Raw genomic sequence first — 26,667 nt, 5'->3', positions numbered from 1 at the left:
GAGCAACAAATCGCCAGGGACAATAAATTAAATCCCAAAAAATTTAATACATACAGCAATGCCAAAAAGAGAAAATCAGATGATATCGGACCCTTAAAAGACAATAATAATAAGATAATTATAGAGGACAAAGAAAATGCTGAGATATTAAACAGACACTTTTCATCCGTGTTCACCAATAAACAGTCAGTTCCAGGGATCTTTCAACAGGGAAAAAAATCAAAGTTCATGATCTGATATAACTAGTTTAACACAAAAAGAAGTATGTCTGTGACGTGCCCCCTAGGACCATGGGGTACTCGCCACCGGGTCGGTCGGTTCCTTGGGATTGTCACGGGGGCATGACCCGGTCCGGGGCCCTAGGCGGTCAATAAAAAGGACAGTTTATTTAGGGGAAAAGTTTTGTGACGCCACCAGTGGTATGCGGCTATAGGTGGCCACCACTGCTGAAAGAGACCGCTGGGGCCATTGGTGACGCAGCTGAGATGGATTTGCTCACCACTGGTAGAACGGGGCCCCAGGGCTACCGGCTACGGTTTACGTAGGGGATTGTGGTTGTTGGGGTGCAGGACTGAGGGTGCAGATAATAACTAGACGACACAAGAATGGCGGTTTCCTCTACTTTTACTTGATGTTTGATGGTGCAGACCAGGGCACTGGTAACAGAAGGTAATGGAGATTCAGGCAGCCTAGAAGCAATTTGGGATCCACCTCGCCAGGTGGGGATGTAGGCCTTCCTTCTGCGCTGTCCTCTTTGGCCCTGCTGCCTAAAGCTATGCTGTGGCCCTCTTTCCTGAGTGATCATTAAATCCTAGCCCGCAGGCAGCTCGAACCTTTTACAGGTGTCGCTCCTTCGAGGCGGCTCTGGGCTCTAGTATGCTGCTCTACTATGTTTGGTGGGGCCAGGAGACCTGCAGTCTCCTGCCCTCAGGATTTAGCTGCCTGGACTTCAGTACCCGAGCAATCACAGACTCCGTTGTCCGGTTTCTGGCGCTTTTCTTTGGGGCGAGCTTGGTCACAGCTCCCCTCCCCAGGTTCTCCCTTGTCTTTCTCTCGCTCTCCTCTGTCTCCAGTTGACTTTTCTCACTCCAACTGACTTTTTTAACCCCCGACTCTGGGCTCCAATTTAAAGGGGAAGTTCCCCTGAAACAGGGCTAGAGCTCCCCCTTCTGGTCTGGAGCCAGGAAATGTGTTGGAAGCTGGTGTTACCTGATAAGGGGACCCCTCCTTGCTTCTAGGCAAGGGCATCACCCCCTGTGAGGGAGGCAATGCCAAAGTGGCAACCGGACTCCTGGGGTGCCACATCTGCGTCTGAACAAATTAAACATTGACAAATCCCCTGGACCAGATGGTATTCATACACGGATACTGAAGGAATTAAGCTCAGTAATTGATAAACCGCTGTATCTCGTAGTCTTAGACTCTCCTGTAACAGGGGTAGTGCCACACGATTGGAGAATTGCCAATGTAGTACCGATTTTTAAGAAAGGTAAGAAGGTGGATCCAGGTAACTACCATCCAGTAAGTCTGACATCAGTAGTGTGCAAAGTTTTTGAGGGCATCATAAGGGATGACCTGCAGAGTTATATTGCAGAGAATAATATAATAAATGATAATCAGGATGGATTCATGAAGAATAGGTCGTGTTTAACCAACATGTTGGGGTTTTATGAGGAGGTAAGTGTAAATCTGGATGCTGGTTATGCGGCTGATGTGATTTATCTGGACTTTGCAAAGGCATTTGATACTGTGCCACATAGCAGCCCTATACTGAAGCTACAGAAGCAAGGACTTGGAGGAACTATATGTAGATGGGTAAGGAATTGGCTAAATGATAGGAAACAAAGGGTCGTCATAAATGGTACATTCTCTAAATGGGACATAGTCAGCAGTGGGGTGCCACAGGGATCTGTGCTAGCACCAATTCTCTTTAACCTCTTTATTAATGACCTGGTGGGTGGGATTGTGAGTAAAGTGTCAGTTTTTGCTGACAATACCAAACTATGTAGGATATTAACATCTGATCTTGACATACAATATTGCAGAACGATCTGGATAAGATGACTGAATGGGCAAACATTTGGCAGATGAGGTTTAATGTAGATAAATGTAGAGTAATGCACCTAGGATGGAGTAATCGTATTGCTGCTGTGAGGCAGTGACTGGGATCGTATACGAGGGACGTTATATATCCCCCAGAATATGTACAGAGACCTATTAAATCCATTGGAGTGCATTGAAGTCACAAACTCACCTGCGGCTGCAATGCAGGAATGAAGGTGAGCATTGACCTGGTCAGGCTATCTGGCTAAGGCAGATTAGTAAAACCCGGCAGGGCCTTCATTTCTTGGGGGAGGCTACAGGAAGGCAGTGGGGCGGCCTCCTCCCACCAACCTGGGTGTTACAGTGGCTCTTGCCACAGGTCCTTTAAAAACCCTGCACTAAGGATTAGTGTTGTTCAGTGTTGGGACCTGCTAGAGGCATAGCAGGAAAGTTTGGCAGGCCTGTGAGTAGCTGAACCCACGCCTGGGAAGGCTCTGCACCCGTCAGGCTCGGAGCAGCCCGGCGCGGCGGTTGCCCACGGCAACCGTTGTTTAAGGACTCATGATAACCCGGCTGCGAACCGGAAAACTTTTCTGTTTACCTGTGAGTTGCTGAATAAAGCCGTTTTTGTTGGTCTTGATTGGGTCACTGCCTCAGTTACTGCACGGTGTGAACACTGCCGCCTTACAACTTGGTGGAGAATGCGGGCATTGTGACTGAGGCATACCCCACCAGCAGCTGCATGACTACAATCCGGCCTGCCACCTTTCAGCCCCACCCCGTGGACAAAATGGAGGAGCTGTTAAAGCAGCTGGTACTTACCCAGCAGCAGCAGCTGCAATCTCAGCGGCAACAGCACGAGCGGGAGCAGCAGCACAATCAGCAGCAGCAGTTACTGTACCAGCAGCAGCAAAAAAGAAATGAACTGTTGCTGCAACAGATTGCTGCCCTGTGGGAAACGGCCACAACACCGATTCCGGAACGTCGAGAGGCCCGGGACAAGGTTCACTCAGTGTTGAGGAAGATGGGACCAGAGGACGACGTGGAAGCCTTCCTGACAGTCTACGAACGCACAGCAGAGAGGGAAAACCTACCAGCCGGCCAGTGGGCAGAAGTGGTGGCTCCGTTTTTGGTCGGCGATGCCCAGAAGGCCTATTTCTACCTCAGTCGGGAGGACGCCCAGGACTACCAGATGCTCAAAAGGTGAGATCGTTGCCTGGCTGGGGGTCAATACGTATGTGAGGGCTCAGCGCGTGTTTTCATGGGCCTTTGTGGAGACCCGTCCGGTCTCAGGCTTATGACCTTTTGCAGCTGCTAAAGAGGTGGCTCCAGCCTGAGTCTTTGACTCCAGCCCAGATGGTGGAGAGGGTGGTGATCGACCGGCTGGTGAGGACTCTGCCGGCCACTATCCAACGTTGGGTGGGACAAGGGGACCCCGGTACCCTCGACCAGGTGGTCAGCCTGATCGAACGCTACTCGGCCACTCAGGACTTTATCCGGGACTCTGCCCCCTCCCGGCTGTCACGCCGATCCCTGCCAACCCAGGAACAGGGAAGGGGGTCGCGTCCCTCTGCTGAGGACAGTCAGCACCGTACCCGTGCTGAAGGGGTACCACGGAGTGAGAGTAGCAGGAGACCGGTTCCCTTCCAAACGGTCATGAGACCTAACAGTACCTCCACCATTAGGTGCTGGCGGTGTCCGGGACATGTGGTTGCTAACTGGCCCCTGACTACGGAGCCTATGGACTGCGGGTATAACCGCCGGGTTACAATGTACGCCCAGACCGTCTGCACTGCGAGTACCGACCCCTCGGACAGTGAACCCCAACTGTGCCAGGTACTGGTTAATGGGTACCCCACGGAGGCCCTCCTAGACTCAGTGACTTTGGTGAATGGGTCGCTGGTGGCAGGAGACAACCCCAGTGGACGGACAGTCAGGATTGTGTGTATCCATGGGGACCTCCGAGAGTACCCAACCGCAGAAGTAGTTTTGTCCACGCCATGTGGTGACATAAAACATGTGGTGGGGGTGGTAAAAACTCTTCCCTATGGGACTGTGTTGGGAAGAGACTTGCCCCTGTTCTGGACTCTTTGGAAAAACAAAATTCACTCTCCCCTAGTAAAATTTATTACAGGCGCTGTACCTGACTAACCCGAGTCGGGGATACCTGCCGTAGGGGTGTCCAACCTAGGGACAGAGTGCGACCCCGATAGGTCTCCCCTAGAGGTGCTGGTAGGAGAGGTCGAGGAGACCCCATCAATCCCCTAGCTGGAAGTGTCCCAGGACACGTTTGGGACAGCTCAGCTACAGGATCCCACCCTGACTCGGGCGCAGGAAAGGGTGTTAAAGGTAAATGGCGTAGCTCAACAGCCCGATACTGATACAGATACTGTATTTCCACGCATGGTAGTCAACAGTGAGTTGCTCTATAGGATAGGCAAGATCAGGGACGAGGTCGTGGAACAGTTAGTGGTCCCTAATTCGTACCGTTGGGCGGTTCTAGATTTGGAACACACACACCTGCTGGGTGGACACTTAGGGGTTAAAAAGACACAAGAACATATCTTGCAACGTTTCTTTTGGCCGGGGATTTACGCGGAGGTCCAAAAGTACTGCGAGTCCTGCCCCGAATGTCAACTGACCACACCCACCGCCAGTTTTCGTAGCCCATTGGTACCTCTGCCAGTGATAGAGGTACCTTTTGAACGGAATGCAATGTACTTGGTAGGGCCCACTGTAAAATCCGCTAGTGGCCACCAACATATACTGGTGGTCGTTGACTATGCCACCCGGTACCCGGTGGCTATACCGCTACGCCACACCTCAGCGAAACTGATTGCACGGGAGCTGTTTGCCATGTTCTGTTGCCTTTGACTACCTAAGGAGATCCTGACGGATCAAGGGACCCCTTTTATGTCCAAAGTGTCAAGGGAGCTGTGCAAAATGCTAAAAATTAAACAACTGCGCACTTCGGTGTACCACCCTCAAACCGACTGGCTAGTAGAACGGTTCAATAAAACCCTCAAGTCCATGTTAAAAAAGGTAGTTTCTAAGGACGGAAGGGATTGGAACATGTTGCTACCCTATTTGATGTCTGCCGTTCATGATTTACCTCAGGCTTCCACAGGGTTCTCTCCCTTTGAGTTATTGTACGGCAGACACCCTAGGGGTCTGTTGGACGTAGCCAAAGAGACGTGGGAACAAGAGCCGACTCCACATAGGAGTATAATTGAACACGTGGCTAGTATGCAGGACCGGATTGCGGCGGTCATGCCCATCGTGAAAGAACATCTGTTAGATGCCCAGGGAGTCCAGAGGGGCACATATAATATAAGAGCCATGGTCAGGTCTTTTAACAAGGGTGATCGGGTATTAGTACTGGTACCCACAGCCAAGAGTAAGCTCATAGCCAAGTGGCAAGGGCCATATGAGGTTCGAGAGAAAGGTGAGGGAGGTAAATTACTGGGTGAATCAGCCCGGAAGGAAGAAACCTGAGCAGCTTTACCAAGATCGAGAGTATTTAGTTACAGACGTCACTTGGGGCATATTGCCAGAGAGTTCTCTACGTTCAGCCAGGGATGCATCCGGGGGAGAGGTCAGGATAAGTGATGCTCTCACTAAACAGCAGCGATGGGAGGCTCGCTCGCAGGTGCAGCATTATACCGACGTGTTCTCAGAGCTACCGGGTAGGACTACCGTTCTCCAACATGACATTGTCACCGAACCTGGGGTAAGGATGCGAATGAGATCGTACCGGGTACCCGAAGCCTGGAGGCAAGCCATCACGGCTGAGGTAAAACAAATGCTCCAGTTAGGCGTCATCGAGGAATCATGGAGTGAGTGGGCTAGCCCCATCGTACTGATTCCGAAACCAGATGGATCGTTACGCTTCTGTAACGATTTCCGGAAATTAAATGAAGTGTCAAAATTTTACCTATATTCAATGCCCAGGGTGGATGAGCTGATTGAGAGACTGGGGCAGGCTCAGTACTTTACCACACTCGATCTCACCAAGGGTTACTGGCAGGTACCTCTCACGGAATCTGCGAAGGAAAAGACCGCCTTCATAACTCCGGAGGGTCTATATCACTATGTGGTCTTACCTTTTGGGTTACATGGGGCCCAGGTACATTCCAGGTTGATGGACATAGTGCTCAAGCCTCATCAGGAGTATGCATCCGCGTATCTAGATGACATTATCATCTTTAGAACCGACTGGCATGCGCACCTATGCCAGGCACAAGCAGTGCTGGATTCTCTCAGAGCCGCAGGGTTAACGGCAAACCCCAAAAAATGTGCGATAGGGCTAGAGGAAGCCCGATATTTGGGGTATGTGATTGGCCGAGGAGTTATCAAGCCCCAAATCAATAAAGTTGAGGCCATAAAAAACTGGCCTAAACAGTCAAGTACAAAGCAGGTGAGGGCGTTCCTTGGCATCCTTGGGTATTACCGCCGGTTTGTACCTAATTTTGTTGGGAGAACGGCGGCCCTGACCGATCTCTTGAAAGGAAAAAAAAAAAACGGTAATGGTTCGGTGGAACCCTCAGGCAGAAGAAGCCTTTCAGTCTATGAAGTTGGCCCTGTGTGGACAAAAGGTCCTCATCAGCCCCAACTTCAAGGAAACCTTCATTGTACAGACAGACGCCTCAGAGGTAGGCCTCAGGGCGGTATTGTCACAAAAAGTGAATGGCGAAGAGCACCCGGTCCACCTACTTGAGTAGAAAACTTATCACGGCAGAGAAAAACTATAGCGTGGTAGAGAAGGAGTGTTTGGCTATTAAGTGGGCCTTGGAATCACTATGTTATTATTTACTCGGGCGTCAGTTCGGCTTGGTGACGGACCACTCACCCTTGGTATGGATGAGGAACGACAAGGAGAGGAATGCGCGAGTCACCAGGTGGTTCCTGTCACTGCAAAATTTCAGTTTCTCTGTAGAACATTGCCCTGGGAAGTCGCAGTCAAACACGGATGCCCTGTCAAGTTTGAACAGAGGGGGGGGGGGGGGGGGATATGTGAGGCAGTGACCGGGATCGTATACGAGGGACGTTCTATATCCCCCAGAATGTGAACAAAGACCTATTAAATCCATTGGAGTGCATTGCAGTCACAAACTCACCTGCGGCTGCAATGCAGGAATGAAGGTGAGCATTGACCTGGTCAGGCTATTTGGCTAAGGCAGATTAGTAAAACCCAGCAGGGCCTTCATTTCTTGGGGGAGGCTACAGGAAGGCAGTGGGATGGCCTCCTCCCTCCAACTCGGGTTTTCCAGTGGCTCTTGCCACAGGTACTTTAAAAACCCTGCACTAAGGATTAGTGTTGTTCAGTGTTGGGACCTGCTAGAAGGATAGCAGGAAAGTTTGGCGGGCCTGTGAGTAGCTGAACCCACGCCTGGGAAGGCTCTGCACCAGTCAGGCTCTGAGTGGCTCGGCGCGGCCGTTGCCCACGGACTCATGTTAACCGGAGGACTTTTCTGTTTACCTGTGTGTTGCTGAATAAAGCTATTTATGTTGGACTTGCTTGGGTCACTGCCTCAGTTACTGCACTGTGTGAACATCGCCGTCTTACACTGCATACACATTAAATGGGAGTATACTCAGGACTACAGAACAAGAGAAGGATTTGGGTATTCTGGTTACAAGTAAGCTGAGCAGCAGTACTCAATGTCAAGCAGCAGCCGCAAAAGCAAACAAGATTTTAGAGTGTATAAAAAGAGAAATAAAATCTCGTGATCCCAAAGTATTGTTACCCCTTTATAAATCACTGATGAGGCCACATCTAGAATATGGAATCCAGTTTTGGACTCCACATTTTAAAAAAGATATTCAGAAGTTACAGTCAGTTCAAAGGCAGGCAACTAGAATACTACAAGGGATGGAAGGCCTGTCATATGATGAGAGGTTGAAAAAGTTGAGCTTGTTTAGCTTAGAAAAACGACACCTCAAAGGGGATCTCATTTACATGTATAAATATGAGTGTGGTCAGTACAAAGGTCTAGCCCATGACTTATTCCTTCCAAAGACCATACTAAGGACCAGAGGGCACTCATTACAGGTGGATGAAAGGCAATTCCGGCACCTAAACAGGAAAGGGTTCTTTACAGTCAGAGCAGTCAGACTGTGGAATTCCCTACCACAAGAGGTAGTAATGGCAGATACTATAACAGGGTTCAAAAAAGGGCTGGATGACTTACTCGATACACATAACATTGTGGGCTACAGTTAAATTAGACAAAATGTTAAACCTATAGTAGTACTTTTGATCCAGGGTTCCTGTACTGATCACCTTTCTCGGGGTCAAGAAGGAATTTTTCCCCGTGATGCAAATTGGCTGAATGTTTCCTGTGGTTTTTGCCTTCTTCAGGATAAACAGATTTAGGTACAGGGATTTTAGTAATACCACAACAGTAATACAAAAATAAAACTAATTAAAAAATTATAAACTGGTTTATTTGTAATTGTAATAGTGCAGTAATGATAAAAATAAAAATGGTAATTACTTTGTGAGGTCTAGTTCCAGTAAGTTAGTGTAGTGTTGGTACAATTGGGAGAGAAATGTTGAACTTGATGGACCTAGGTCTTTATTCAACCTACGTTACTATGTAACAGTCAGGAGCTGTGCAGGCATCGCCCCTGGCTGTGACAGCCAAAGCTCGGCTATCACACAAGCTGAGCATTCCTGTGGCAAGGCGAACGTGAGGGCACAGCTTCTGTGCCCTCACGATCATCATAACTTAACGGTACGTCCATTTGCAGGAAGTATCCGCAAGATATGACGTACAGGTAACTTCATACCAGGAAAGGGTTAATCAGATGCAATCTGACATGGAGTCACTACAGTTTCTCCTTGTAATGGGGCAGGGGTGCTGCCATTGCATTTTATTGTGGTGAATATATGGACATTTATATTGTCCTTATACTGGACGAACAACATTTTGTCACTGCATAGTGCAACTCCCACCATTTCTGAGCAGATGCCAAATAAGCAACTTAAGGAGGCCTCTGTTTTTGCATATGGTGAAGACACAAACATTGGGCTACTGGTATAAAGAGAACAGTCATCCAGCACTACAAAGAAGGAAACGGGTTCATCAATCCAGGAGTCCAGCCCCATATAAACCTTAAATTTGCGGGTAGATCCTCTTGCTCAGCTTTTAACATCTTAATGCTATACGTTGGCCATGTACTGGTCAGGTCTTGTTAGTATGTCTCCCTCTGAAATGGATCAAAGATTCATCTACTGAAAACTACTTTGTAGAGATGCATGCCTTGACAGACTTGGTGCTAAGACATTTGGCCTGATTCTGAATAGATCGACCAGTGTGGGGCCACTTTAGGGATGACAAAGCGTTATCTTCATCATCTGTCATGTCATCTCTTCTGGATGACTGTGAAAAAATTCTCCCACACTGTCATAGAAAATATTAAAAATCTCTCAAGTCACTCACCCCCACCTCCTTCATTTTTCTTTTCACACAGATTTCCAGTAAGAGGAGCTGTCGAACCAGCCGACACTCTTAGAAACAGAACAGAAGTAAGAAATTAAAATGCAGGGCGTCCTTTTGAAGCCAAGTGCCAAGAAGATGTCTTTTGGTGCATAGACAAAGAAATTTAAAATAGAACTCTTTTCAAAGAGTTGGACAAGAAAAGGGTACGTGTGTTTATACATAATATCGAAATTTGTATAAATATGATATTGATCAAACATACATTTTCAGCGATAGGGCTAATAAGGGAAGAAGACGCATAATTTTTCATAACTAACTGCTGCCTATGAGCCACAAATCCACAGTGCCCAGATAACTGCCAACAGCCATGACATGCTTGGTCTTTAAGTAAAGATAAAATCTTGATAAAAAAATATGCGATCTCGAACTTCTGTTACCATCAGGAGTGAAGTTATTGCATAAGTTGGGGATTTCATAAAATCCTAAAGAGCTGAGGACATCCCACAACCCAGCCCGAGTGAGGTCATCACGGGGAGGGTGTGTGGATGGAACTCCGGGGCTGATGAAAGATGAAGGCAAATTAAGATCTGTGTTCAATGCTGAGGAAGATTCATGTCAGTGTAAGCTTGATCCTTCTAACCAGACATTTTCAACCAGATTGCTTTCATCAGCTAGCTGACCCATCTCTGCGAGCGGCGTAGTTTTTTTTGTTTTATCCCTTCCTGTAACTGTATATGCTGTATTATTTTGTCCCCTTTGTAAAATTGTTTGTATATTTTTCATAAAACACTGCCTCACTTTCGATCAAATATAAAATGTAATAGTTATGTTCCTTTTGTTCTGTGATGACGCCTCAAAGCCATACGCTACCAATCAGGTGTCCAGTCAGCATGTAAGAACTACTGGTGGTGGCAGCGAGTAGTCTGGGGTTATCATGGAGTTAGCGGTGATCGTACAGGAGTATATTCACATATTACATGTGTTGGAATCTGGAGGTGTATATACCATACGCTCACTGTTAGTTTTCCGACATCCAGCCTGCTAGTGCGAACAGCCTGTGGCCTTCTCCGTTGATCGACGGCCGATCATGCAATTGTCTGGACAGAAGGGGGCAGCAGAGAGCTGTTCACTCCAGAGATCAAAGCGGGTGCTTCTGCGTGACCTTCCCAGACTGTGATATTTGTGATAAATCTTTGACACACACACAAACTATAGTAGAAAATCATCACAAAAGAGGTGTTTTAGCTGCAAAGTGGGAATCAACTCTATATTAATTCCTGTGGATTTAGAATTGGATGTCATTAAACAGAATCTGTCATAAGGTTTTTGCAATATAATCTGAGGACCGCATGATGTAGTGGTTAAAACACTGAATTCAGATATGTGTCACTTATCAAGTTGTGTGCAGCTGTTTACTTACAATGAAGTTTTTATCACAAGGACATTATCACTGCTGGACTAGGTCTCACGCGCCTGTTAGAACAGACTCCAGCCCCTCCTGTGATAAGCAGCTCACTGTCAATAGACAATGTACATAGAGAGTTTGGTTAGATTTCTGACCTCTGCTTCATGCTACATCTAAGAACTCTGATTGTGGCAAAATTGCTGCACCCAGTAAACTAAGTGATACATCACTGAATTCAGGGTCTCTTTCCCTACATTATGCTGCTCTCAGATGAAGTAGAAAATACTTGCTGAAGGATTCCCTTTAAAGTTCCTGTAGATTCCAACACACACACACTCAAAAAACTCATACGGAGCCTTCGCTGAAGAGTTTATTTAGCTGCAAAGGAGGAAGCAACTAGGTCTTAAAAGATCCTATAGGTTTAATGTGTAGGTGTCTAATTACTTTTGTCCATTTAGTGTACATGAAAGTTACTGGATTACATGCTCCTAACAGTTCTCTGCCCCCTTTTTCTCCATTAAATCTGGCTTCATACTGATTCACCTCCATTCTTGATTTGACAGAATGAGGAGCATGGGCATGATGTGTTTAACAATCAGGTTGACAACATCAGACAAAGCTTTTGCCTAAAGTCCCCACAGCCCCTCCTCATATCTACTCAACCTTCCTCCTCCAAAACAAACTTTTCCACCATTACAGAAGATCAAGTTTCTGCTTTACTCTCAAAATTACATCTCACCACCTGTGAACTTGACCCAATCCCGTCCCACCTCCTCCCCCTAGCCTTACCACAGTCTTCATCCCAACCCTAACCCACCTCTTCAACCTGTCACTAGCAACTGGTGTCTTCCCCTCATGTTTCAAACATGCCTCAATCACATCCATCCTCAAAAAGCCCTCCCTTGACCCATCCTCTCTGACTAGCTATAGCCCCATATCACTTCTCCTTTATGCCTCAAAGCTACTGGAACAACACATCCACCTTGAACTGTTCTCCCACCTCTCCTCTTGCTTCCTCTTCGACCGCTTACAATCTGGCTTCCAACCGCATCACTCCACTGAAATTGCCCTGACTGAAGTCACCAACAACCTACTAACCGCCAAATCCAAGCGACACTACTCTGTCCTCCTCCTCCTGGACCTCACACTCACGCGCCCCTCCAATCTATCCTAAACTCTGCTGCCCGACTAATCCACCTGACCCTCAGCTACTCCCCAGCCTCTACCCTCTGTTAATCCCTTCACTGGCTCCCCATTACCCAGAGACTCAAGTTTAAGACCCTAACCATGGCATACAAAGCCATCCACAACCTGTCTCCTCCATACATCGGTGACCTCGTATCCCGGTACTTACCTGCACGCAATCTCCGATCCTCACAAGATCTCCTTTTCTATTCCCCTCTTATTTCCTCTTCCCACAATCACATACAAGATTTCTCCCCCTACTCTGGAACTCTCTACCCCAACATATCAGACTCTCGCCTACTGTGGAAACCTTCAAAATTAACCTGAAGACCTACCTCTTCCGACAAGCGTACAACCTGCAGTAACCACCGCTCCACCATACCACTGCACGACCAGCTCTCACCTACTGTATCCTCACCCATCCCTAGTAAACTGTGAGCCCTCGCGGGCAGGGTCCTCTCTCCTCCTGTACCAGTTGCTGACTTATTTTGTTTAAGATTACTGTGTTTTAGTGCTTTTGCTATGAAGACCCCCTTTTTCACATGTACTACGCCATGAAATAAATGGCGCTATAATAATAAATAATAATAATCAGGTTACCAAGTTGGTTTTTCTATCTAGTTTCAGTCTTTTGTCTAGAATCAGCAAAAGAGTAAAAAGGAGACCAATGAAAAAATAAAGATGTTACTCAATGTTTGGAAAGTACATAACAGATGTTTTTTTGAGAAAGGAGAGGTTAACCTTGAAATGTTGCATGCTGCACTTAGCAAAAAGAAAAAGTGAATTATGCATATTTATGGGTAAACAACATGGATGGGATCTCTCAAACACAAAGTTTGTATTAAAAATCTGACATTCAAGTTGTTTTCTTTTTCCAAACAGCTCACAATTATATACTAAATGGGCGCAGACAGACGGCCGTATTTCTCGTGCAAGGATCGCATCGCAGTGCACGGAATGGCCTAGCACCTCTCCTGACCTGAGCGGTCACGCATCTTACCTTTGGAGAAGGGAATAGAAACAATAACCCCGCAGGAAGTTCCAACCCACAGGCGCTCAGAGAATGCGGACAGTGCAGAGACTTGTGCCATTGACATGAAATAGCTAGAACCTGCAAAAAAAAGGATGTTCCATTTTTATTGTAATCCTGAATAGCACGTTCACTACATGGAGGGCAGTAAAAATTAATTACTAGTAAAGCACATGATGTGACTTCAAACACTGCAGGTAATTGCAGGGCTATTATAGGAGTTACATTATCTGGGCTTTAATTTCTCTTCATTTTCAAGATCTCGACTTGTTGTCAGTGAATGAAGCACAGGTTCCCGCAGGCCGCACACCTGTATAGATCGAAATTCTCACGGCTAACAGTTTATGAAACATCAAATATTTATTGCACATCTATGCAGGGGAGAGCTTCTATCTTCTGTAGCCCTCAACCTAAGGTAAAACATTAAGCCCCCATATAGGAGAAGAGAGAGGTAGAAAGCCAATGCATAATCCTTACACAGTGAAATACATAGTTTAGCACACGACAACCTCTTAGTCTGGTTTCCTTCTGTATGCTGCCTCCTTAGCTATGGAATATCTTATTGATTGTAAATGGTTTAAGGAAACTACTAACACTAATTTCTAAAGGTTCGTGCATGGGAAGAACCTCAGTCCACAAAAGTGATCTAGCTGAAACCTCCAGAACAGAGACCATACACTGGAAGTCACATTGGTGCAAATGTTATAAATCCGACGCGTGATAAACAGATAATGATCATCATTATTAAAATGACACTGCAGCATCAGCGTGATTCCAGTTTACAATTTCTGTGCCAAAGTTTATTATATCGTGTAGGTCATGTCATAACTGTGTGAAGTTGTAAAACTTCTTTTTTCCGAATTTAAAAACACTCCAAATTTGAACAAATTTAAATGTTTTTATAACATTAACCTATTCCCTAGAAATAAGAGGAATTTCATAGGTACACTTTATATGGCTTTATGGGAAATAGGTGAATTTCAGAAACCCTTTTAGAATTACAGGGAATAAAAAACATATTCCAGTAAAGCAGAAACAACCTGCATTGGTAGTCCAAGTAAGGAGATTACACCCACTGAGATTTCATATGACATGACTACAGCAGCCAATTGTAGAATTACCACGGGTGGTCAAAGTCATGTTAGGCGATTTCTCGATCCAGATGACTGATGGCTGCCATAGTAGTGGGCCATAACACTGACAATATATATATTTATTTTTTTCATTTATTTCTATACTAAATGGCTTTTTGAAATCCTCCTCCAAGAATTGCATAAGAACATGTGACATGGCAGCCATATGTTGATAGCGTCTCTCACCCAACATTCTTTGGATGAAAGGCTCTAATTCCAGTTCTTGTAAAGGTTGGCCAGTTTCGGGGTGGAACAGACGTAGAATAGAATCCAAGCGAACAGATACCCACACTCCATCTCTAACTGCAGCTATGTGCCTTACTTGACTTTCAGGACGAGGTGTTGCTTCAAACCAAATCTAGTTGTCAAAACACAAATTTATAAGTAATTCCAACCATTGCTACAAACTCCATATACTCTAAAATGCTGCCCTGTAGTCCATAGGCATGTAGGCATAAACAAAGAAAAGATCCACTATAATTTAGGTCAAACATTTTGATGCTGATTATTTTCTTAAAGGAAATTTATAGCTTTCATCTATTTGCATACCATCAATTGCATGTGTTAAAAATAATAAAAGCACGCGGGAGTCACCCTCCTCCGGTCCAATGCTGTGTCTCTATCACGTCTCTGTTGTGGTGATTGTTCACCAGCGTTGATGTCGCTGCTACAGCTGGTAAACAATCACCGGCACAGCAGAATGCGGCAGAGACGGACATACGGAGGTTGAGTTCTGCATTATTTTATATGCTGATCTTAAAATGTTTGATAGCATGCAGAGAGATGAAACGGTACAACCCCTTTATTATATCTTTCTATTAGTTAAAGCTTTGATTTTTTGAGCTGTTGGCATTCAGAGACATGCATTACAGTAGCCTCGTGGACCTTTGGAACTTTTAGTTTGCGGTTGTTTAAAACAACTTCTATAGAAGGCGATTGGTGTGCTCTGTGCAGACGTTACTCTGCTTAGAGTGGAAGGAGGTGAGCTGTGACATCACCTATCGTTAATGATGCATCTATTTACATGTGGTATTCTTAAAGAGGATCCGTCATAAGGTTAAAAGTGGCTAGTGTTCGCTCTTATCTGATCACTGCTGTACCCTTTTTTTAATTTTAGAGGAGCAGCGGGAATAAAACACGAGCAAAAACTGTCTACTTATGAGCTGGTGCCTGACTAAAACCTGAGACCTGGTGCCTCAATAAGTAATTTTCTGATGACACATGGAACATCAGAAGTCTTCTGCAGTAGCCCCCAAGACACAAATTACACTTATTTATATAGGACCACCATATAGCGCTGGCATCTCACAAAGTTAATTTTTAAATGACTGCTGAAGGAAGAAGCAGAGACCGGAGAGGAACTTGTGCAGCACTAGAAACACGGTGTACATGGCAGACCTGAATGCGGTGCCAAATTCTTTAAGGAGTGTTTGCCTCTTAATGAATTTACAGCTCCTTACTCCAACAGACTTCTGGATGAAACATCCATATTGATGAACAGGCAGATACATTTTTGGTCTAGCTACACATGAATTCATTTAATGTGTTCTTAGTCTATCCTATTCAAATTCGTAAAATGTTTCTGATACTTAAATGATTTCTACGTTAACAGAAATAAATACTTTGGTTTTGCCCATCCTTGGATCCACGACATATATTCTATTTCTGTAACCACACCACACGTCTCCGTGGACAGCTGCTGAACAGCGGATCGATTGCTGTGGCCTCCCCAAGTCAACAACTTTTGGGTTGTCCAAATCCCAGTTCCTAGCTGATAGAAATGAATTTATTCAAAGCACGACCTAAAAACTTCATATTATAATCCTGAAAATTTTTCAACTTTACTTACTAGCATTCCTTTTAAAAATTGCAAGTGTCCCATCACCCAGAGTAGTAACTACACGGTCATTGTTATGCCTGTGGTAGATAACAAATGCAAAACCAATAAATACCTCAGTAACATCAGTACTCTGTAAACAGTCTATACACAATGTTATTTCTGGCAAACAAAAAAAAATTGTTTTCGATTCTGCTTAAGCCTTAGCTCCTCTAATCTCCATATTTAGGATAAGGCCTTCAAGGTGTCTTTACACAATTTTTCAGGCAAGTCCACTTAGAAACACCTGAAAAGCCACTAAATAAACACTCAGAAGAAAGAACATAAACATTTCTATGTAAAATTGACTCGCTGTCAGTACATTCAATCTTTTGAGCGTCTTAACAGCTTTGGGTTTCCAAATATGCCAAACGGTTAAAAACAAGTGACCTGACCATTCTTCAGGCATTTTCCACTAGGAAGACTATTTATAATTATAACAGAAGTCAATGGGAAAGCTTAAAATATACTCGGAGGAGAGACGGGCGATTTTCTGGACGTTGAATAGAGTTGAAAATATTACCGAAAATCATCCCAAAATGATGTAAAACACTTATAAAACAGAAGTGGTGAAAAACAGCTCAGGAAATGATGACAACATTGAGAAAACAACACCTCATGAAAAAAAAACCCAGACAGTTTTTCCCAAAGCTCAGCGTCTTTGCCTACTTCAAAAAAATGTCATGGGCACATACCCCAATGTTGGTCAAAAAGAACAAACCAAAAGGGCTATTCCTTGGATGAAATTTAACAACGAACAGTCTTTAAAGCCACCTTCTAACACACTGGGAAGGACTGTAAAGAAGTCGGCCTTGGTTAGATGTTTTCTCCGATAGTCGCAAGTTCACAAATATCTTATTGTAAAGTATTTCCAGTAAAAAAACAGAAATATTTTTGGGCCTTTGCCTGGTTTCATTAAATATGTATGGCCAGTTTGAAAAACTTTACCAGCCAATATGAACTAAAACAAGCACATATCACAACCAAGGGACCCGCCGGCAGCCCTCTAGTCGCTTACCGAGGTAAAGAACATTTCATATTGGTGGTATGGTGGTCTCACAACTCATCTGAATGAAGCCTACAGTTACAATTATTCTTACAGCACTCCTCCAGTCAAAAAAAGAAAGCTTGCCTATAAATGGGGCCTGCTGTAATCCTCATCTCACTGTTCCTCTGTTCTGGAGCTTTTTTTAAAATGGCTGATTCTGTATCATGATTCACTAAGAAAAGTGCAGAGAAAGTCTAAGGCTATATGCACACGGTGCGTTTTTGAAGCGTTTTGTCAGCGCAGAAATGGACCAAAAATGCATTGTAATCCTTATCCCAGCATTTCCTATGAGAATTTGGAAGATCTGAGCACATGATCAGGAATTTTCCTGACAGGATTTCATGTGCGTTTAAATAAGCAGCAAGTCAATTCTTTGTGCGGATTTGCCAGCGTTTTTCCTATACAATGCATTGAAAAAATGCATGGTAAATATGCAGGCAAAAAAGCACAAAAAAGCATACGAACGCAAAAAAATGCATCAAAAATGCGTGGAATTTACGCAGTGTTTGCTGCCAAAAGGTGCAGACCCTTGCAGAAATTTACCCTTAGACACAGACCCTCCCCCTTCCACTTGTTCTTTCTGAAGACATTGCAAGGAGTGGGTCTTAAGCTACGTTGCCACGACGTGTACTTGCTGAATTTTTGATGCTACAGATTTTCTGCAGCATTTCTGCCCGTTTTAGCAAAGTTAGGTTACCTGCAATAAAAATACATGTAAAAAAAGGCAACGAAAAAGTAAACCTCTGATGTTGTGGTTTTTGTCTCTTTTTGGGGAGTCATGTTTTAAATAACACTGCTTTGTTTTTGATACTTCCTGGTATTTAGGTTTAACAAAACCATATTGATTCAGTCATATGTGGATGACGTGTTTTTTTACGCATCTAAATGCAATTTTATGGGGAAAATCTGAGCGTAAAACTCCGTGTACCCGCAAGAGAAATTGCAAAGTTGCAGATTTCAAGAACACAATGCAGGTCAGTTTACACAGCGGAAAAAAAGAATGCAGCGTTGGCCGGAGATTTCTATAAATCCCATCCACTTTGCTGGAACTGTAAGACATTGCGGTTTTTTTCGCAGCAAAAATACGCATGATCAAAAACTCATCGTGGGAGCTTAACCTTAGACATTAAACCTGCATCCTACACAATGAAGCTAAGCCAGCAGTAACCACAGCATGATGAGGAGACCATGGCTATACATCAACCAATAACAGTCAATTCTTCAGTTCACTGGAGTTCTTCATTTACCTGATCTGATTTTTTAAGATAATATAATTAAATTAAAAAAAGTGATTAGCACAAAAAGTCTCTTACGTAATACTGTGAATTGCGTCTTTAAGTTGAATTTTCTGAAGACACGTCCTCCATTCAGACACAGCCGAATGAATTAACAAACTAAATGTAGAAAGGAGAACATCATTATTTGAGAGACAAATAGTAAGGGGAAGGCTGGATGGTCCTGTTGTGAACTGATTATAGCCGCCAAAAAATGCCGTGCAGGTGACGGTGTGTGGCTTTCGTATAAGTTAATATAGAATGAAAGTTGTTGTTTTTTTTTCAAACAAAGTAAACCAATTTATTCAAGTTCGACCGAACAATAGTATCAAAACCAGGACACAACAGTGCCTCTGCCTTCACCCAAACAAGAAATAATGAATTAACATAAGTACATGTAAAAAAACCAAACAAGTGCACATGAGGGCCTGACCAAGTCCTGCAGCACAAACGGCTAAACCCTTAAAGACGCAGCCAGTTTGGTGGTTGAAAGCACACCGGTCTTTATATTATTACACTTAAAGCGGTGAACTAAAAGTAAAAACTATTTTAAATCCTAAATGTCTCTCTTTAATGTAATAATGAATCACTTTTCAAATACACTTTGGTCAAAAATTTCCTATTGTTCCCTCTCTAAAGTCTAACTGATTTATTTTTTTTATTTCTTACTACTTCCTCTGATGACGCTTAGTTTGAGAATCCCAGTGCATGCTGGGAAAGACAAATGAAGCATCATCAGGGGGCAAAGGCTGTAGTCACTGCCGCAGCCTCGGCTCACTCCATGAAACGAACCATCATCAGTAACACCCAATTCAGTGACTGGGTTCATCCCTGCTCTACTGAGCAAGCATCGGTTGTCAATTCCGTTGTATGCTCAGACTTTAGTTACACAGTTTTTAAGGTTGAAAGTAGACATAAGTCCATTGAGTTCAACCTATACCCTAACATGTTGATCCAGGGGAAGGTAAAAACAACATCAGGCAGAAGCTAATTACCCCATATTAGAGGAAAGCAAGATTTACAGTTTTTTTTCGGACTATAAGTCGCACTTTTTTCCTCAAAAATTTTGGAGGAAAGTGGGGGGTGCGTCTTATAGTATGTTTATGGGTGCCTGTGGGTGGCGTGGGGGAGAAGCAGTGGCGGAGGAGCGGGTCACAGGAGGAAGGAGCCGCCTGTTGCAGCCTACACTGTGCCCGCTACTAAAGAAAATGAATATTCACTGCTCCCCAAGCCCATGGGCGTGGAGAGCAGTGAATATTCATTTTCCTTAATAGAGCGAACACTGTACCCGCAGCACTCCCCATTGCCATGGGCTTGGGGAGTAGTGAATATTCATCCACTTTAATAGCAGGCACACTGACCACCGGCCGCTGCAGGACCCGCACTGCGGGTACAGTGTGCGCACTATTAGGGAGAATGAATAGTCACTGCTCCCCACGCACACAGCCCCAGCGTGGGGAGCAGTGACTCTTCCGGCACAGCATCTCACAGTGTGACGGTGCATGGCGGTGATGCCATGCGCGGCACACACAGGGAGATCAGTGTTGGCAGCAGAGCAGGAAGCGGCGCTGGAGCACAGGGAAGAAAGGTGAGTAGAACGGTTTATTTTTTTGTGTGCAGCATGGGATGGGGATGCCAAGCATACAAGGAAGAGGGATTAGGGGGGGCCATATACACCAGAAAGAGGGATGAGGGGTGCCATGCATACCAGGAAGAGGATGATGGGTACCTTGTATACCAGGATGAGGAGTACCATGCACACCACGATGAGGGGTGCCATGCACACCAAGATGAGGGGTGCCATGCATACCAGGATGAAGGGTGCCATGCATACCAGGATGAGGGGTGCCATGCATACCAGGATGAGGGGTGCCATGCATACCAGGATGAGGGGTGCCATGCATACCAGGATGAGGGGTGCCATGCATACCAGGATGAGGGGTGCCATGCATACCAGGATGAGGGGTGCCATGCATACCAGGATGAGGGGTGCCATGCATACCAGGTTGAGGGGAGCCATGCATACCAGGTTGAGGGGAGCCATGCATACCAGGTTGAGGGGAGCCATGCATACCAGGTTGAGGGGAGCCATGCATACCAGGTTGAGGGGAGCCATGCATACCAGGTTGAGGGATGAGGGGTGCCAAGCATACCAGGAAGAGGGATGAGGAGTGCCATGCATACCAGGATGAGGAATGAAGGATGCCATGCATACCAGGATAGGGATGAAGAGTATCACACATACCAGGATAGGGATGAAGAGTATCACACATACCAGGATTGGGGGTGAGGGGTGCCATGCATACCAGGAATGGGGATGAGGTTTGCCATGCATACCAGGATTGGGGGTGAGGTTTTCCATGCAATACAAGGATTGGGGGTGAGGGGTGCCATGCATACCAGGATTGGGGGTGAGGGGTGCCATGCCATGCATTCCAGGATAGGGATGAGGGGTGCCATGTATTCCAGGATAGGGATGAGGGGTGCCATGCATTACAGGATAGGGATGAGGGGTGCCATGCATTACAGGATAGGGATGAGGGGTGCCATGCATTACAGGATAGGGATGAGGGGTGCCATGCATACAAGGATTAGGGGTGAGGGGTGCCATGCATACAAGGATTAGGGGTGAGGGGTGCCATGCATACCAGGATTGGGGGTGAGGAGTGCCATGCATTCTAGGATTGGGGGTGAGGGGTGCCATGCATTACAGGATAGGGATGAGGGGTGCCATGCATTACAGGATAGGGATGAGGGGTGCCATGCATACCAGGATAGGGATGAGGGGTGCCATGCATACCAGGATAGGATGATGGGGACAGGATGGGGGCAGCACATACCAGCATGGGAGACCATATACCACACACACACATATACATTATATATATATATGTTTCTTTCATTTTCTAATAATTGTGCCAACAAGCTGCTGGCCTATTGTCCTGTATCCCATTCCAACCTTGTACAGGTCTACAATTTTGTTCCTGGTGTCTTTAGACAGCTCTTTGGTTTTGGTCTTGGCCATGGTGGAGAGGTTGGAGTGTGATTGAGTGTGTGGAAAGGTGTCTTTTATACAGGTAACGAGTTCAAACAGGTGCAATTAATACAGGTAATGAGCAGGGCTGTGGAATCGGTAAGCCAAACCTACGACTCGGACTCCTCAATTTCCATGACACAGACTCCAACTCCGACGCCACGACTCTGACTCCCTCATACATGGCTCATGTTTAAGTGATAAATTTACTGTAGCACAGATTCATCTCAGCTAAAAGTCTAGACCCTTAGATCAGGAATAGGACAGACATTTATAGGACATTTCATAACTTTCCCAAATTCTTATGAAAAAAATATTCCCCAAAAGACGGATTTTGGTAAGACCTTACCTGTAAAATCCTTTTCAGCGAGGGAAGGAAGGGAGACACAGTCATTACTAGTGGGTAGGCGGAGCCCACATAGGATAGAACACCTCAGATTAAAAAAGAGTGTTGTCCGGCCCCTCCAGCTTGGGCTCCTCCTACTCCAGCTCTCCAGTCCGTACACAAGCTAAGGAAGAGCAAATATCACCAGCGGAGCAACATAACCCCTTCTGAAGAACTTCAGAGAAAAAACAAGAGACAGGTTATGCATATAACAGAAAAACCACACAGTCCCAGGTACTACTCACTGGACCTGACCACTGCGATGAGCTGGCAATGCTGGAACAGAGCCTTAGCGCGCCGACCTCAGCCCAGATAATCGCTATCAGAGAAGGGTCACGCTGCATCTGAAAACACAACAACACACTTCTGCCATGGGAGGGTGCTGTGTCTCCCTTCCTTCCCTCGCTGAAAAGGATTTTACAGGTAAGGTCTTACCAAAATCCGTCTTTCAGCAGCAGATGGAAGGAAGGGAGACACAGTCATTACTAGTGGGACGTCCCAAAGCAGTCCAAAAATTAAGGGTGGGAAAAAACCAACAGAGGCAGAATCCCAACAACCTAGAAAGATGCGCAACTAGCGCTAAATACAAGTTAACGATAACTTAAACTACAGCCGCCTGCAGGACCCTACGTCCTAAGGCTGCATCAGCGGAAGCACTGACGTCCACCTTATAAAACTTTGTAAAAGTGTGGACGGAGCGCCAGGTAGCCGCCCGGCAGAGTTGAGCTGCCGAGGCCCCTTGATGAAAAGCCCACGATGAACCCACAGCTCTCGTGGAGTGAGCTCGAATCTTAATTGGACAAGATTCGCCCTTGAGTCGGTAAGCCTCTAAAATGGCCGACCGAATCCATCGAGCTATAGAGTCCTTGGAAGCTCATTGACCACGCCGACGACCTGCTGGAATCACAAACAGAGAGTCCGATTTCCGAAAACCTTGAGTAATAGACAAATAGAACTTCAAAGCCCGCACTAAATCCAATGAGTGCAAAGGCCCGTTCCTTCGCATTCCTCGGTTCCGGACAGAGCGAGGGCAACACAATATCCTGGTTAACATGAAATTGTGACACCACCTTAGGTAGAAAGTCGCCCCGTGTGCGAAGCACCACGCGATCCGGGAGAAACTCCAGAAAAGGAGGCGAGCAAGAAAGAGCCGCCAGTTCAGAAACCCTTCTCAAAGAGGTGACTGCCACTAAAAAGGCAACCTTCCAAGAAAGCAAAGAAAGGCTAACGGAGTCCATAGGCTCAAAAGGCCCATGTTGAAGAGCCTCCAAGACCAGATTGAGCCGCCAAGGGGACACAAGCGCCTTCCGCGGCGGAAACTGACGGGTTACCCCGCGAAAAAAGGAACGAACGTCCCTACGCGAGGCGATAGCCTTCTGAAATAGCAAGGACAAAGCAGAAACCTGACCCCTCAGAGTGCTAACTGCCAAACCCTTGTCCAGGCCATACTGCAAAAAGGCCAACAAATTGGGAATGGAAAAAATCCTCGGGTTCCTTGAAGAACCCGAACACCATGAAAAGAAGGCCTCCCAAGTCTTGTGATAGATCCTAGTAGTGGCAGGACCCCTGGCAGCTCGCAGAGTGGCAATGACTTCGGCTGAAAAACCTTGACGAGTCAAGATTTCGGTCTCAAGAGCCACGCCGTCAAACGCAGAGACTTCAGGTCCGGATGACGAACGGGCCCTTGGGTTAACAGGTCCGGGCGAAGAGGGAGAGGAAGTGGAGGCGCAGCCAGAAGCGACACCAGCGTCGAGAACCACGTCCTCCTTGGCCAGTCTGGGGCTACTAACATAGCCGGGACTCTTTCCAGTCTGATCCGACGCAACACCAGAGGAAGTAAGGATATCGGCGGGAACACATAGATTAGCTCGAATTGGTCCCACGGAGCCACCAGAGCATCCACCGCCACAGCCTTCGGGTCCTTGTACCTGGACATGAACGTCGGTAACTTGGTGTTGAACCTTGATGCCATCAAATCCACTTGAGGAGTTCCCCAACGGAAGCACAGCTGTGCAAAAATTTCTGGGTGAAGACTCCATTCTCCGGGATCCACCTTCTCGCGACTGAGGAAGTCCGCCGTGATATTCTGAACTCCCGGAATGTGAATCGCAGAGATGGCTGGCACCTTGGCCTCGGCCCATACCAGGATCCGAGACACTTCCATCATGAGCCTGGAGCTCCTCGTTCCACCTTGATGGTTGATATACGCGACCGCCGTCGCGTTGTCTGTCTGCACTCGGACTGGCAGACCGTTTAAAGGGACCGTCCAGTGTTGGAGGCAAAGGAAAATCGCCCTCAATTCCAGGATGTTGATCGGCAGGACAGACTCTTCCGACGACCATACTCCCTGAATCCAGAGATCGTTCCAGACACCCCCCCAGCCTGACAGGCTGGCATCGGTGGTTATGACCGACCACCTCGGAAGGAGGAAGGACTTCCCCAGGGATAACGCTTCCGGACGTAACCACCATTCTAGAGACTCTCGCACCCTGTGGGAGATGATGACATTGCGATCCAGCGAAGCCTGTGATCGATCTCAATGGTTCAGAATGAGCATTTGGAGAGTCCTGTAATGAAATTGGGCAAACGGAAGTGCCTCCATTGACGCCACCATCAAACCCAAAAGGCGCATACACCTTCGAAGGGACATTGCTGTCGAAGACTTCATAACCTGTACATGTCGAAGAAGACTTGCTTGCTTGTCTGGAGGCAGGGACACCACTGCTCGTACCGTGTCGAAATGCATCCCCAAAAACAGGATTGACTGCGACGGTTCCAGAGACGACTTCTTCCAATTGACCAGCCACCCGAAGTCCTCCAGGAGCTGAAGGGATAGATTGCGAGCCGTCACCGCCTCCTCCTTTGAGGACGCCACAATCAAAAGGTCGTCCAGGTAGGGAAGAACCGTAACCCCCTGTCTTCGAAGGATCGCCATGAGAGGTGCCAGAATTTTTGTAAAAACTCTGGGCGCTGAGGCCAACCCGAATGGTAGGGCCACAAACTGGAAATGGTCCTGACCTATGGCAAAACGAAGGAAGCGTTGGTGGGCCCTTCCGACGGGAACATGCAAATAAGCGTCGCGAATGTCGATTGACACCAAAAAGTCATTCTGCGACAGGGCCGCCACAACCGAGCGAAGCGACTCCATGCGGAATTTCCGGGTGCGGACATGCCGATTCAATCTTTTGAGATCCAGAATGGGGCGAAATTTGTCCTCCTTTTTGGGGACCACAAAGAGGTTTGAATAAAACCCTCTTCCCCGGTCCTCCGGCGGAACCGGTACCACCACACCCTTCTGCAGAAGGGAATCGACCTCCTGCCGTAGAGCGGCAACTAGCTCGGGCTCTGACGGAATGCGAGATCGGCAAAACCTGTCCGGGGGTCGAGAAAGAAACTCTATGAAGTAGCCTGCTGACACAACCCGCGTCACCCAGGCGTCCGAAACGTGGGACGCCCAAGTCGATTCGAATTGGAGCAGGCGACCCCCCACTCGAGAGCCCTCGAGAGAAAACCTGGCGTCAGTCCGCCTTAGCGGGCTTTTGTCAGCTTCCCGCTTGTCTTGACGGAAGCTCTGTTTCCAGGGAGTGCGGGATTTCTGAGAAGCCTTTTTTCCTGAAAAAGAGGGACGACCCGATCCCCAAGAGGGCTGACCGGACCGTCCCCTGGACCGAAAGGGCCGCCGACTACTACCGGCACTAGGCCTGCCCGACACAGAAGCCACAGTTCTTCGCTGTGGTAAGGCCGCTTCTTTTGCCTTTGCCTTGACAATCAGCTCCGTGAGGTCAGATCCAAATAACTGACCACCCTTGTAAGCTAAAGATAGCAAACCTTGCTTGGAAACCGTGTCCCCGGTCCACTGTCTGAGCCACAGTGCTCTTCTGACTGTGACCGCCGAGGTTTGCGCCCTGGACAGCAGTGACGCGGTATCCAAACCTGCATCACTGCCATATCGGGCCGCATCCTCCAACAACTTGAAAAGCCCATCTACCTCGGATAGCGGGGATCCATCCTGCCACGCCGTCCGTAGACGGTCCAACCAGCTTAGGGAAGCTTTACAAGCACACATGGATCCTAGCACCGCTCTGAATCCATGACCCGCGGCCTCGTAGATGGATTTCGCTGCCATCTCCGTTTTTCTGTCCAGCGGATCCTGCAGACTCGCCTTCCCTTTAACAGGCAGTAATGAGGATTTGCTCAGCTGGGATAAAGGGACATCCACTTCAGGAGAAGGAATCCAATTATCAATCAACTCCGTGGCGTTCCTTCTCCACTGCCCCATTAAGCTCATCCAGAGATGGTAATGCCAAGCGCGACCTATGCGACTCCTGAAACATCTGGGCCGACTTACCAGGACGTCTAGTTACCTCCTCCGGAAACTGTAACGCCTCCCTCATGGCTCCAATAAAAGCCTCTGCACGGCCCAAAAAAGAGGCAGAGTGCCCCTGCCGATCCTCCTTATCCGAATCGGACATCTCCCCATCTGAGCTTGAAGGGGAACCCTCCATAACAGAGATCTCCGAGTCGCTGCGCGGGGAGGGCAGTACCGGCCTGTGGCGCTTCCTGCCATGAGAGGATCTAGCTGACACCCAATAACCTAGAAGGTCAAACAGGCCATCAATAGAACGAGTGAGGGCCTCCATTTTGACCACTGCCCCATCACCGAAACCCCCGACCGCTGCGCTTGACGCCGTCGAGGACTCCTGCGTGTCAGACACGCGAGACTGATCCTGTAGCGGACCTGGGAGACGGTCCGCACCTCCTGGACCCTGATCTCACATGCCCTCACACAGTATATGGCAGGTTAAACCT

At 46.8% G+C, this 26,667-nt stretch overlaps 1 protein-coding gene across 4 annotated transcripts in view; it reads right to left on the bottom strand.

Moving 5' to 3' along the window:
• Positions 1–26,667, bottom strand: part of LOC141172247 (C-Jun-amino-terminal kinase-interacting protein 3-like) — a 394,188-nt gene that overhangs the window by 73,416 nt on the left and 294,105 nt on the right. For all 4 annotated transcript variants that reach the window (XM_073656238.1, XM_073656235.1, XM_073656236.1 and 1 more), the window contains exons 20-24: positions 18,479–18,559; positions 16,091–16,158; positions 15,864–16,012; positions 14,428–14,599; positions 13,079–13,189 (exon numbers count right to left, since the gene is read on the bottom strand). In XM_073656238.1, the coding sequence (XP_073512339.1) occupies positions 13,079–13,189; positions 14,428–14,599; positions 15,864–16,012; positions 16,091–16,158; positions 18,479–18,559 (581 nt within the window). The remainder of the gene's footprint in view (positions 1–13,078; positions 13,190–14,427; positions 14,600–15,863; positions 16,013–16,090; positions 16,159–18,478; positions 18,560–26,667) is intronic.

Source organism: Phyllobates terribilis, unplaced genomic scaffold (genome assembly GCF_046119375.1).
Source record: "Phyllobates terribilis strain yellow unplaced genomic scaffold, ASM4611937v1 Scaffold_12__6_contigs__length_324123572, whole genome shotgun sequence".
NCBI classification, from domain to species: Eukaryota; Metazoa; Chordata; class Amphibia; order Anura; family Dendrobatidae; genus Phyllobates; species Phyllobates terribilis.
This window is presented reverse-complemented; position numbering and strand designations above follow the sequence as displayed.